This window comes from Opisthocomus hoazin, chromosome 23 (assembly GCF_030867145.1).
Source record: "Opisthocomus hoazin isolate bOpiHoa1 chromosome 23, bOpiHoa1.hap1, whole genome shotgun sequence".
NCBI lineage: Eukaryota > Metazoa > Chordata > Aves > Opisthocomiformes > Opisthocomidae > Opisthocomus > Opisthocomus hoazin.
In genome coordinates, this window is record NC_134436.1 from 3,787,484 (window position 1) to 3,801,729 (window position 14,246).

General features: G+C 56.8%; 1 protein-coding gene across 5 annotated transcripts in view; it reads right to left on the bottom strand.

Annotated features, from left to right (window-relative positions):
• Nucleotides 1-1,001: 1,001 nt before the first annotated feature.
• CXXC5 (CXXC finger protein 5) overlaps nt 1,002-14,246 on the bottom strand; it is a 39,866-nt gene continuing 26,621 nt past the window's right edge. For 4 of the 5 annotated variants that reach the window (XM_075441944.1, XM_075441943.1, XM_075441945.1 and 1 more), the window contains exons 2-3: nt 7,207-8,249; nt 1,002-2,020 (exon numbers count right to left, since the gene is read on the bottom strand). In XM_075441944.1, the coding sequence (XP_075298059.1) occupies nt 1,976-2,020; nt 7,207-7,992 (831 nt within the window). In that variant the 5' untranslated portion in view covers nt 7,993-8,249 and the 3' untranslated portion in view covers nt 1,002-1,975. The remainder of the gene's footprint in view (nt 2,021-7,206; nt 8,250-14,246) is intronic. The other variant, XM_075441947.1, reaches the window with a different exon arrangement.

The following is a 14,246-nucleotide window of genomic DNA, read 5'->3' on the forward strand; positions in this document are numbered from 1 at the left end:
CCCCGGGCCGGGCTCCAAACCACGCGTGAGCTGCTCGGGCGGCCGGGTGGAAGGCTGCTGGTGTTCCGGGCGGTTTTCCCCAGGGATCCTCAGAGCGCTTTCTGCTCAGTCCCAGCAGGTCGCTGCCCAGCAGGGATGGAGCCCATGCATGGCCGTCACAGCCCCCCTCCTCCAGGTGCACATCTGGTCAACAGATGCGGGCCCAAACGCTGGCTGGAGCCAGGGACAAAGGCTCTGGCTACCTCCTCCCAGCAAGGCAGAGCCGGTGCTGCCAGCTGCAGGCAGACCTGCCTCTTTCCTCAGGCTGGGATGACCCTGCCTGCGCAGCCAGAAGACCCTTCCGGGGGCTGGAAGGGGACATGCAGCCCACCTGCCTGGCACGATGCTGAGCACAGCACCCCAAGCACCAGCAGCAGCCCTGCTGGTTTGTCCACAGCTGAGCCCATCCAACAGCCCTTCCACCCCAGACGGCTCTCCCTTACCCAGAGCCAGCACGAGGCCAGCTTGGAAAACCCTCCATCGGCTGCACCAGACGCTCAGCCTCCTGAGCCCACTCACCTTTGGGAGCTCATTTTGGACTTGTCTTGATAAAACGAGCCCCACTGCGGTTCTTCACGGAACATTGATGATATTGTTTTACCAAAACAAATGGCGTTGTGCTACCCGGTAAAAGTCCAGGCAGGTCAAGCTGGGAAATATCCCTGGGAGGAGCCGGGGCTGGCTTAGCCCAGCCACTGCCGGGATTAACCATGCGGATTTAGCAGCCAGGGTGACTCCAGCTCGGCTCATCGCACAGTCCCGCCTGGGCCAGCTGCCGCCACGCTCCGGCATCGTCACCGGCGAGGTCCCCCGGCAGCTGGCAGGACCACATCTGGCAGCCGGTGGCAGCGGTGGGGACGGGGCGCGCGGGCAGGCGAAGGCAGGGGGGGACCGGCCGCTGTCGGCATTGGGTGCCCGGATGGCTGGAAAGAGGGGTGGGAGAGAAATAACAAAGCTGTAAATCATGACACAAAACATGCATTCATTTTATTCACAAAAACAGCCTGGATCGCTAAAACATTACAAACAGCATTTCAATTTAATGATGTAGAGAGAGCTGGAGACGGGGATTTGAACAGAAGAGAAATATCACTTTTCGTAACTGCTTCAGCACAGGTCCTGCAATATTATTTTTATTTTGATTTTAACTTCAGTAAGTTTACAAAAATTACTTCTAGGAGTAAACCATTGCAATTAGGAGGTTTTTCTTTACGCAGTGTTTCTTGTTCTATATTAATAAACTAACAATGACTTTTTTTTTCCTTTTTTTTTTCTTTTATTCTTTTTTCCTTTTTTGAAGACTGCCAGTTGTGTAGCAATTGTTTTCTTTCACCTTTTATACCAAACCTCTTGCGGGTTAAACTTACATGGGTGAATGGCTAGGAAAAGGGATACTACATCGCTTTAAACATATTCTCATTTATAAACATGAAGTTGAGGCATTCTAGAAACTATCCACTCTATTGTATGATGGGAAAGAATCAAATAAAAAGTATAAATGAGGGTGCAATTAAACAACTGTGCTAAATTACAGTAGTGCTTATTAGTAACTAGATTTTAAAAGGTTACTGTAAATTTACATTCCCTACACAAGTACTGCATCTTTCACACATAAACAACATCAACACCAAAACACAGAAAGAAACTGATTGTCCATACTCTGTCTATTAAGTCTTGGTACTTTACAGATCCATTGTTTTTTTCTTTTAATTATTTTTATTTGAAAAGCAGTTAAATGTCTGACTAGGACTTGAAGATGTTAAAACGAACGCAAAAAAAAAATTATAAAAACAGGAATGAGATTTGCGAGAAAATATTTTTGGTTCTAAAGAGACACAGGTGCATCCATTCATTTCAGCCAAAAATCCCTTGCCTGAGACAACACAAGCAAGCAGTGACATTGCACTTGGATGACAGAGCTTTGGGATTCCCGTTCCTACTGGAACCATCTGAACGCGGCTCCTGTAGGAAGCATCACCTTCTGGAAAGGAAGAGAGACAGGGAGGGGGGACAGAAGAAGAAGGGAGAAGGCATTAGGTCGGGTCCGGCACAGCTGCGCAGCACCAGGGTTGTGCACCCACGCTCGCCTCCCCGTCCCCATCCCAGCATCCCGGGCACCAGCCTCGGGATGGATCCAGCCCAGGCTCAGCATCCCCTGGACATGGCCGCGCATCCCAAGGTTTCCAGCCCACCAGCAAACGCTGGGATGCCAGTCGGAGGGAGATGGTGGAGCCCCCACCGCTGCCCCCCCCCCCCCCCCCAGCAGGGCACCCGGCACAGCAGCTCGGCCATTGTTCCCATGTCGCTGTGCCGCGCCGGCACAATGGCGCGGCCCCCGACTTCCCCTCCAGTCGATAGCGAGCACAATGGCCGGGCAGCAGTGAGCCGGCATGGCCCAGCGCGGTGGCCCCTCACTGCCAGGCCCCACCTCCCCTGTTACGGACAGAAGGACAGCGCAGCCAACAGATGGGTTTAGGAGGGCATCTGGGGGGAAAATGAGGCCGGGAGTGAGCTGGGCTGCTTGGGGACACCAGACCTGGGAGCTGCTTGGGACACAAGGGACATCACCCCACTGCCACCCAGCCATGATGAACAACATTGTCCCAAACAGAGCAGCCCCAGAGACGGCCCAGCAGGGACCTCTCAGCATCTCGCAGGAGAAGAGGGATGAGTCTCACCAGGCTGAATCACACACACAACAAAGTGCCTGACAATGGATGAGACCTCTCTGAAGCCATCTCCAGGAAAGGTGGTAGGGTAAAGGCCTCAACAGCTCTGCGGTCCTCTGGAAGGAGAACCTGGGATGTTTCCCAGCTGGATGGGGTGGGCAGCCCACACAATGTTGCTAAGACCATGGGTGGAGTATGCAAGGACCACAATGCATCTCGATGTCAACAGCCCCCATCAAGGCCAAGCTACGCTAGCCAGCAGATAGGGCCACACGATCACCAAGAGGACATGCCTCAGGGAGCCCTTCATCTTCTGCATCTCCAAAGCAAGGGACACCAATGGGAAGCAAGCCACAGGCTTTTGCGACGGGCATGGGGCAGCAGGCCAGGCTGCAACAGGGCTGTGGTGGGGACAGCCAGCCCCAGCACCAGCTCCCGGTGTTGAGCCCGTGTGTAGGGCTAGGGCACCTCATATGTTGTCCCAAGAGTCAAAGCCATGCCACATTCAGGTCCCTAACCCTGCACAGGAGCCAGCTGGCTTTCATCAGGTCATTCTCTTGGATCAAGACACCCACCAAGCTTCAATGAGTAGCCAGGGCAGCATTTCCCCCCTGCCCCTGAGGGAGGGTCCCCAATGTGTTCACTTCCACAGGTACCATGAGCCAAACATAGGCCTTGGGCAAGAGGAGGGGGACAAAAGGTGAGAATGAGCAAGAGATGGTGGTGCTCAGCTAGGCTGCTGACAGATTGCACCTTTTGCAGAATCGGTGGGGCAGAGCCTGGTGGGCTTGCCATCAAAGGCCGTCTACTCAGATACATCATTCCAGGAGAGAGAAACGAGGGGAGACCGGACTCCTAATGGATCTGGAAGGAGATGTCTGCCACAGGTCACCCTAAACACCTCTGCCCCTTCATTATTAAAGGAAGATGGACAACCAGCTCTAATGCGGTTGCCCTGGACAGATCTCCCCTTGTTCTCACAGTCATAGAATCACAGAATCACTTGGGTTGGAAAGGACCTTCACAGACCACCCAGTCCAACCCCTCTGCTGTGCGCAGGGAGATCTTTCACTAGATCAGGTTCCTCAAAGCCCCATCCAACCTGACCTTGAACCCTTCCAGTGATGGGGCATCCACAACTGCTCTGGGCAACCTGTCCCAGTGTCTCACCACCCTCATCACAAAACATTTCTTCCTTATGTCCAAAGTAACGCTGCCCTGCACCAGTTTAAAACCGTTGCTCCTGTCACAACAGGCCTTTGTGAAAAGTCTCTCTCCGTGAGACGTGAAGGTGGCAGTGGCTAGCTGAGGCACCAAGGCACTTCACCAGAGCTTCTCCAGATGGAAGAGAGCTCTGTTGAGTGAAATCGCGACTATTCATGACCTTCGTGTGACCTACAGCTCTAGAGACAAGCCCAGCGTGACCTGTCCAGGGCTGGCCACCAGTCCCCACGGTATTACCCAGTGTCATCGGGGCTGACAGAGCCCAGAGGAGCCTGGTCAGTGCAGGGACATGCTGCTGCCTGTTCTGACCATCCGATCTGCCTCATCAGCCTTAGAGCCTCAGCCAGCCACCACTGCACCAGGACACCAGTGGAAACTGGTTATTTGGGCTATGTAGATGTGCAGATAAAGCTTATCGATGGCAGAAGGATTTAGTCCTTTTTTTTTTTTGCTGCCATAAAGGTTTAATTGTATTTGTTTTTACTGCTTGTTTTTAGATCAACATTTAATCACAGCTGTAGCCCCGGACGGCCTCTCTGAGGACGTTCCTCTGGATACACCGGGCTGGCAGACCAGAGTCACTGCCAGCTGCTCTTCTCCTGGGCAATGGCACAGCTCCCTGCAGAGGGGGATGATGCTTCACAAAGCCCTGTGAATTTTTCAGCCCCATATAAAGTGTCACTGAATGGCCTCTCCTGTCCCAGTAACAAGCACTACGGTGTGATGGCACCCCACCAGGGCTAGTGGTCCATGGAGCTGCCAAGGGCAGCAGCTCTGCAACCTGGCCACCACCACCTCAAGACAGGTCTCCACCTCAAGGCAGGTGCTAGGGGTTGCCCTAGGGCTGGCCCAGTGCAACACATTACCAAGGCTGGTTGACATAGGGTGAGCTTTAACAACCCAGTCCTTGACCCAGTTGACTTTGGGACATCAGCCAGGGTCCCAGCGTCCCTGCCCCAGCCACATGTGGCCACACTCTTGTTCAACCCTATTAAGGTCAACACATGGCACAAGTGGATATCCTGAGAGAGGGGAGGATCTGCTCTGAAAAGGGGAATCATAGAATCATAGAATCACAGAATGCTTTGGGTTGGAAGGGACCTGTAGAGGTCATCTAGCCCACCCCCCCTGCAGTGAGCAGGGATATCTTTAACTAGACCAGGTTGCTCAGAGCCCCATCCAACCTGGCCTTGAATGTTTCCAGGGATGGGGCCTCCACTACCTCTCTGGGCAATCTGTTCCTGTGTTTCACTACCCTTATGGTAAAAAATTTCTTCCTTATATCCAGTCTAAATCTACCCTCCCTTAGTTTAAAGCCATTACTCCTTGTCCTATCACAACAAGCCCTGCTGAAAATATTTTCCCCATCTTTCCTGTAGGCCCCCTTCAGATGCTGAAAGGCTGCTATAAGGTCTCCCCTCACCCTTCTCTTCTCCAGGTGATACCCTGGAGCAACCCACATCTGCCCAGGCATTCGTTCCCCCCAGCACAACTTCTCTTTTCAGATTCAATGCATCTATGGTCACGCCCTGGAGGGATGAGGACCCACCTTTGGTGGGACCCAACTCTATTACATGGAGAGCCTTATTTCAGTGGCTCCAATTTCTCAGCCAGTCGCAGGATGGGGAAACCAATCAAGGGGGTGACTGTTTCATGGGTTCCTCATGCCATTTATCATCCACAGACACAGCACGGCGCTGGGAGAAGGGAGCGACTCCTCCTCCTGCTGCGAGCTCCGAGTCTATTGACCCGCTTTAGGACTCTTTGGAAGAGATGAACTTTTTTTTTTTTCCCTTTCTCCCTTTTTCCAGATCACTGACTCAGCAAATTAGAACAAGAATATAATTTAGCAATACAGCAGTTTTTGAAAGACACAGTCCCCCTCTCCTCATCCCCACCACCCAAACAGCTTTTTCTTTTCCCCTTCACTATTCGTTCAGAGCTGATGCTAATTGAAAAATCTAGAACTTGGCTGGATTGTCTCTTTGGGATGACCAGAGGATGGGCAATGCCATCGTGCCATGATGTGCAATCCAGCTGATGTTTGGGTCACTTTTCAGGCTTTGCTGGCTCTGGGGATGTGTTCACTGGCACAAGGAGCATGCCGGCACAGCTGACGGTGGGATCAGCCCCGGAAAAATCAAACCCGCATTAAGCACAACACGTGGGGGACCTGGCAGACAGGTGCCGGCCCAGAGCATCCATGGGTGTGCAGCAAGAGGTAGGCTCTGCTGGAGCAACATGCCCACGCACCACCCCGGCACCGCATCCTAGCACTGACGGCACCCAGCCCTCACCCACACCACGTCACGCCATGCCACACCATGCCACGCCAGCAGCAGCTGCCCGTGGGCTGAATTTCAGACCCAAACGATGACCCATCACCAGACTCTTCCTGCACTCCCCATGCAAATATCGCACCTTCCCGGCAGATTTGGCAAGGTGGCACCCCAGCCCAACGGCAGCCTGCAGCTGCTCTCCTCCGAGGCCAAGGGCAACACCCATGGGTGGACCGTGGTGGGCAGTAACAGCCCAAGTAGCACCCTAAAGCCTCACATCAAGGGGATCCGAGCATCCCCATGCTCAGCAGGAGCAGGGGTGCTCCCGGCTCAGTCGGGTGCCAAAGCACGCGCACTGCCTGTGAGGACTGCAGCTCAGCTGCCACCGGGAAATCTGGCTCATGCCTTATGGACTCATCCTGACCGCCCCAGACAGACGTTGGCCCAGGGAGATCCGGCATGGCCACAGCACATGAAACACTGCCCAGTGCACAGTGCAGCTGTTTACCACCCAAAACCAGGGACCGCTGTGCTCCTGCTCAGAGTGAAGAGTGAGCTAAGGGGCTGGGCTCCAGCTGCACCACAGCCATGGGTCTCACCATCATCGATTACCCCCAAGCTCTGCCCCGAAAAGCCACCTCCTGCCTCCCCATCCTCTGACCTGATCACTGGGTTAGAAGCCACTCCCTGGCTTGCGGAGCTGCAGCCCACCCAGGACAAGAGATGCTGGCACTGAAACTCAAGCAGAGACCCGCGGCTGCCTGTGCAGAGAGAACCCAGCCCTCCTCCCCAAACCAATCACCGTCAGTACATAAGGGGTACTGGGTGGGCACTGGGGGCACTGGGCCAAGCACACATCTTACAGTGAGAACTGTTAATGGAAAAGGGAAAAATAAAAAAGTAAGAAGTACCAGGTGTTTTATTATCTAGGGCAAGATCCAAACCCAGGAGCGCAGCCCGAGGAGGGGTTAGGGTGCCTGAGAGGGGCCGGTTACCTCCAGTGCTGCAGAAGGCTTCTTTTTGAGTTCTTCACATTTTCGGAATTTGCAAATCTGGTGGCCAGTTTTGCGATTCCTACAACTGCTGCACTGCTCGCAGTTTATCCGTCTTCGGCAGGGCGGGCACATGCCACATCTTTTCCGTTTCTTTTTCCCCGAATTGATGGCAGATGCCAACTCATTCTGCATGGGATACTCTGCCAAGCCAGCCATATGGAGCGCGCTCTCTGCCAGAAACACGCCGGCAGGGGTCATAATGAAAAGGCCTGGGTTGATGGGAAAAGCCCCCAGGTAAGGAAAATCAGAGGGGCCGTTCATTGTCTCTGCAGCTGAGACTGCCTCCATGTCAGAGATACCAGTCCCGTGGTCGCTTGCTAGAGGAAGATGCTCCTGTACCACTCTTTTGAGCATTTCTGTTGACTGAGCAAACTGTTGTAGGGCGGTCTGTCCTTCTGAGGAGATCTCCGACACCCGGTCTAATTTGCTCAGCATACTAGAGATGTTTTTGTGCTTTGAGGTAGAATGACTTTTATCCACAGTCGCTTCGCTGCCATTAGCTAAGTGGTTGCCTTTCTCCGAATGTTCGCTTACCGAGCTGCTGCTACCAAAGGTGGAATAGTGGGAGAGTGGACGGGACTTCTTAAGACTTTTGTTCAAAGGTTCACTTATTATTCCACTTTTGTTCCTCCTCTCGGAGTTGACAGGGGGTTGAGAGTCATCTTGGTTATTTTTTTCCGTCTCTGGCTTGTTCCCAGTGTCTTGATGGGAGCCCGAATTTGACATGGTGCCCGGAGCACAACAACAAGACCAAATCCAAAATTAAAAAAAAAAAAAAAAAACAACCCCCAAAAACCCACCCCCAACACCAAAGCAAAGGACCCCCAAAGCCCTTCTGGTAGCACCAGCCCGCCAGCCACCAGGAAAAGCTCAGACGGGAATGCTCATCAACGGGGCGTCTCCTCCAGTGTCGGCTGCAGAGGACTTCAGTCCGATCTCAGTGCAAAGACATACTCTGCGGCTCTGGTACACAACATGCGGCTCTGGAAGTAGAAAACAAAAGACAGTTAGCACTGGCAAGAGCCAACAGGCTTTTCGAAGCGGCTCCCCCTGCCATGAAAGTCTCAGTGCTGAGAACAAAGAAACTCCAGGGAACGGACCTTGGTGGAGATCCGTTCCACTGCTCTTTAAAAGGGTCACCATCCAGACAGAAACGGGGGGTCACTAGGGAAGTCCTGGCCTGGTAGCAACGGCACTCTGATGCTTAAAGGCTCTCTGTGCCTAGCTTTCCTCCCCCAGGGACTGCTGCCCCAAGGAAGTCATGGGGTTCATCTCCTGCTCCATTCTACCAGCATGCAGCCCCCACGCCGGATGGGACCATGGGCGCCCACAGGATGCCCCCTGTCCAGCAGCTGGAGCTCACACGAGGGGCACCCGGTCCCCAGGCTGCAGCCGCTCATGTCCCCCCAGCTGGGTGCCACGGAGGCAGCAGGTTGCAGGGCTGCGTCCCAGGTCCCACAGTTCCACATCCCTGGATGATGCTGCTCACCCAGCTCAGGCTAGGTTGCACCCCTCACCCTCCTCCTCCTCCTCGACCCTTGTCCCCAGGCCAGCACCGAACACCAGTGCTGGGCAGGGGAAGGAAGCCACACAGGCAGCTGCAAGCATCTACCTCCAAGCCACACAGGGAGCCACAGTGTCCACCTCCAAACCACACCAAGAGCTGCAGTGTCCACCTTCAAGTCCCATACAGAGCTGCAGCATCCACCTCTGAGCCCCTGTAGCATCCACCTCCAAACCCCACAGGGAGCTGCAACACCCACTTCCAAGCTCCATGAGGAGCCGCAGTGTCCACCTTTGGACCCCACAGGGAGCCACAGCCTCCACCTCCACAAGCCCCAGTGCTGACCTCCTGCCATGCCCTGGTATGCCCTGCCCTCACGCCCACCGCCTGCAGGCTCTGGCAGAGGCAGGGGCTCAGCAGCAATGGCAAGACACCCCCCTTGGCATCGTTCCCTGAAGAAGGGGCGATGCCACTGTCCCTGGGGCAGCTCTGGGGCAGCTGGGCCCAGTGTGGCTGCAACCACTTGTTGTGAAATTCCTCCTCCTCCCTCCTGAGCACGCACCCAGCACGCACGCACGCACAGGCACCGCCGGAGTAATCAGGCTTTAGAGGAGAAAAGCTGCAGGGCTTAGTGGAGCAGGAACCCGCGTCCCCACCCCAGCAGCAGCTGGGGGAGGGCAGTGCTGGGGGGACGCCCCTTGCCTACCCTGTCCCTCCAGCTCAGCTGTCCCGGCAGCCTCCTCTCCAACGTCCAGGCAGGGATGTGGCCACACGCAGAAAGCTCTGCTGGAACCCTTGCTCCTGCCCAGGGGTGACGCAGCGAGCGAGGGGCATCGCTGCACCCTCTGTACCCCGCTCCCGCCCATGCGCCACTGTTCATGTCCTCTTTGTCACAGCCAAGCCACGATGCAACCCCAGCAACCCCACTACAGCCCAGGACCCCTCCCCACAAACACATCTCTGCAGCCAAGCTGCGGGCATCGCTGCTAAAATGCTGACGGGGGCAAGGTCCCCGCGCCAACCACCACGGTACTGGCAGAGGAAGTCAGCCCGTCTCACCCCGGTGCCAGAGCCGGCTCGCCTGTGGAGAAACCCCCCCGCCCTCACGCTAAAAACCGCTTGCTTCAGCTGCTGCGGGATTTAAGATGCAGCGTGGATCGATGCAGGGCTCGGGTTCCAGCCTGGAGCTTGCCAGGCCACGTGGGGAGGGAGGGCTGCAGCAGCAGGACAGACTGCCCTTCCCTGACCATCGTGGTCCACACCAGGCAGGGTGATGTTGGGTGGTGGCGAGGCTGGGGTGCACCCTAAATGGGTGCTGGGGTGCTGGAAGGGTGGGTGAGCCGCTGTTGTGCAGCTGGGGCACCCATCCTCAGCTGCCAGAGAGGCCGGGGACCCATCCCTGGAGGCGTTAGGACAGGTCACACCTTAACGCCAAAAGCAACGGGTGCTGGGGCCGGAGCGGGGAGCGCGGCAGGAAAAGCACCGGACGGGAGGATGTGAGATAAAGCTGCCCGGCGGCATTATCTCGCGCCCGCCTGCGGCTGCCTTTCCTGCGGCCCTGCGCCTCTTCCGCCCCGCGGTGCAGCAGCCCTGCTCAGCCACCGAGCAGGGAGCCAAGCGCCGGGCTGCATCACCCCAGCCTCACGTCGCAACCCCTGAGCCGCAGTGCTGCTGTGGTGTTAACCGGGGGTCTCCAGACACGACCGGGACTGCGCCTCGCATCGCTCTGACAAAGAGCCCGAGTCGTGCCTGCGTGAGCTCGCTGCCACCCAAGGGGTCCCCCCCAGCCCCATGGCACAGGACATCAGAGTCCGGGTGCCGAAGAGGGGAGGACACCGGCTGGTGGCATGCCGTGACTGCCATCTCCATCAGTTCACATCTCCCTCCGTAACCAGCCACACCGGCCAGCCTTCCCCAGCTGGCTTGGGCAGGCAGCTTCCCACTGGTCCCACCCTGCCACATGAACTGGGTGCCAGCAGCCCCGAGCCCCTGCCAGTCACAGTCTCCTCCGACCGGGGCTAATGGCCACAGAGCCTGGAGCACGGACCCCCGGCACCCATTGCTGCGGGGGGTGGCACTGCGGGACAAGGCCACCCCGGCACACCCGGTGCAGCTGGGGTGTCAGCCATGGGGACAAGGGGCACACCACCGTGTCCTCTCTCAGCGCCAGTGGCGCAAGGCAGTGCCCAGCTGCCAGCACCGGGTGCTGTGCCGAGCCGTGCCGCCACCGCACAATCCCGCCATTGTCCCGGCCGCCGCTCTGCCTCCGCCAGCTCCCACCATCTGCAACCGCCCGGCGCTGCCCTCCGGCCCCCCGGGGCCACGCTCCGCCGCAGCGGCAGGTACCAGGCACCACTGCCACGCCAGGAGGGACGGGTCTGTCCCCACGCTGTCTTCCCTCCAGGGACTCCAGTACTTGCTTGCTGTGGGTTGCTGGGCTAATCTGCGCAAAGGGGGTGCCACCCCCCGACCCTGACACCGTGGGACCACGCAGCGCAGCAGACATCTCAGCTGCTCCTCGCCAGCCTCTGCCCGGCCGCGTCGCTAATTGCAAGCAGGGGGAGGAATTAATGATCTTAATCCCTTCTTTATGATTGACCTGAGTAAAGACCGTGAGGGCCCCCCCCGTCCCATTTCTGCCCCTTTTCCGGCCCCCATCCCCTGGGGAAGGCGCTGAGCAGCGTCACCTGGGTCCCTGTCAGAAGGTGCTTAGTCCCGGCCGTGGCATTACGGGGCACGTGATGGGCTCCCTCGCCCGGGTCTTTGCACCGGGCAGCTTAGCAGCCTGGAGGGATGCCAGGGTTCAAGGGGACACCACAAGGTCGGGAGGCCCCAACCCACACCCAAGGGGTTCCCAGCCCTTTACAGAACCCTGGTCCTCCCCCTGCAGCCTCCCTGGCAGGTACAGGCTGAGCCCACAGAGTCTGAAAGCTGGGTGCCCCAGGGGCTCAAGTGACCAGTGAGCTACAGCACACACGCAAGGGTGTCACCCGCTTCGCCCTTCCCGCTCCCACCAAGACCCATTTCCATGGGTCACCCTAAAAACCTGCCCCTGCCAGCCCGGGATGCTCAGCTGGGGAGAGGCAGCAGGGCTCTCCCGTGGTCTGGGGGGTAGAAAGGGAGCCCGACCCAGCCCCAGGGCTCTCCGCTTCCCAGTACCCCCCCCCAGGAGCTCAGCCCAGAACCGCCCTGCATCCCCCTTCTCTCTGCCCCGGGGCTCCCTGCATCCCAGCACACAGGCTGACCTCAGGGACCATGCTGCAATAGTCCTAACAACTCCAAAAACAACAAAGGTTGCAAAAGGATCTCTGGTGGTCCAGCACTTGCAGAAACCATTGCCAGCTGATGGACTGAGAGTCTCCCTGATTGCGGGCACCATTTACCGTCAGAGGGGAGCAGGAGAGAAGCTTTGCTTCTCGTAAAAAAATGACAAGCTGCGATTTCCAGCCCGCTCCTCTGTGTTATTTCACTGCATCGCTGGAAAGCCATCAGCTCCTGCCGACGTAAAAAGTCTCATCTTCGAGAAAGAACTTCTGCTTTCCTTTAATTTTAAATAAATCACCCTCCTCCCAGAAAAGCCGCCGGTCGGTCAGCCATGCACAGACACAGCCATAAAGGGAGAAGAAAGAAGCAAAGCCAAAGCTGAGCTGCTCCCAGGCTCCGAAGACAAAGGGAGAAAATAAAAGTTCAGCTTTTTTCTAATCCCTGGGTGCTGGGTGGGCACCGGGGGCAGTGGCTTTGTCTGCCCGGAGCAGACAGAGGACGAGGACGGAAGGGACCCCGGCATCTTTTCAGCCTCGAGAAAGGAGGTAATTGTCCCCTACTCTGGGTTTTTGTCCCTGCTTCCTCCTCCTCGCCACATGGCCGCCCACCCAGCACAGCCCCCCCCTCCCCAGCAAAGCCCTGGTGATGGACGGACAAACAGATGGACAGATGGACAGACTCAACTGCGCCACAGGCAGACCTAAGGAGGACACCCACCACTGGTACTTGCTCCTCTCCAAGGCATCCCAGGAAGGGTGTAGGTCAAGGGAGGCCGCAGCTGGATGTACCTTCCCAGCTGGAGGTACCACTCGCAGCTCCAGAGGGGGGCCAGAGGTGGGCCCCATGCTCCTCAACCACCCTGGCCAACAGCCATGGACAGGACCTCGGGATGGCCAGGACTGCAGGGCCATGGGTGGTGCGAGTGATGCCTGGGGAGTCCCAAGACACCCTCGAAGCATCCTGGTGTCTGAAACACACCCTGGGATGAGAAAAATCAGCAACTAGAACAGGACCACTGCCCTGTAAGCATCATCATGGGTCAGAGGGTCCAGCTGCAACCCAGGATAAAGGCTCAGGAGAACAAGCACCACCAGAACAGGGTTCAAAGCAGCTCCAACCCCAGGGCCACAACACCCAACTCTGCTCCCAGGTACCCAGTTTCCACAGCTCAGTCAAACCTGCTGCTCCCTCCACCAGGTGACACAGGTCAACTGAAAGTTGATGGTGATGTCTGATCACAGCCTCATGGACCAGCAGTCAGGCAGCAGGCATCAGACCAAAGGGCTACTGGACCTCTCCAACCATACAAGGAAGCACAATCAAGTCTTGAGCTGCTGGGGACTCAGCCAGGCAAGACAGGGACTGCTGGCAGGGCAGAGACCCATGGCACCATCACCCCTGGACTGCTGCTTCTGCCAAAGCCACATGGCGAAACAAGGTGAAACAAGACAGAAATCCAGCCACAACCTCCCAAGGCTGAATATCCCTGCAGGACACCCATTCAGTGAGAACACGGTGCCTGATAACCAGGCACAGGCACCCTGAGGCAAAGACAAGGACATCCTTCACCTATGTTGTTTGCAAGCCATCATCTCTGTCAACCCAACAGCCCCCAAGCTCTGCTCTTCGAATTCATCCTCCCCAAAACTGGTCCAGCCAGAAGATCGACTCCAGGATGATCCATGGAAGTTACCATCACCCACTACATTTTCTCCAGACATCAACAGAGGACGCCCAGGCCTGGGGGAGGTTCAGGCAGTGTTGTAAATGCTAAGCATCACCCTGGGCGTTTGCAGGTTAACAAGTCAGAGGAATGACGGGTCGCCAGATGGGCAACTCGCATGGAGATAGTTCATCTCCCGTGCTCCAGAACATCCTTCAAAGGGCCAGTTGTGGCAGCCGCTCTGCTCATCTCTGCTGCCGAGATGGCACTGAGGGACGTTAAGAAGCCAACTCCTGAATTAAAAAGGCTATGGAAGATTAAATCCAGCATCTGGAGTTAGCCCTGGAAGCAGATGGCGAATCATCATGGCACGCAGTGTGGCTTTCACCCGTCTCCTCCTTGCAGGCAGCCACTCTGCTCTGGTGGAGCAGCTCTGGACACACACACAGCCTGGCCAGCAAGGGCCAGAGCCAAGCCCTGCCAGGCACATCCTCCACGGACAGTGAGATGGGGCCATGCCACCATTCTGCAGACGTCCAACTGAGTAGG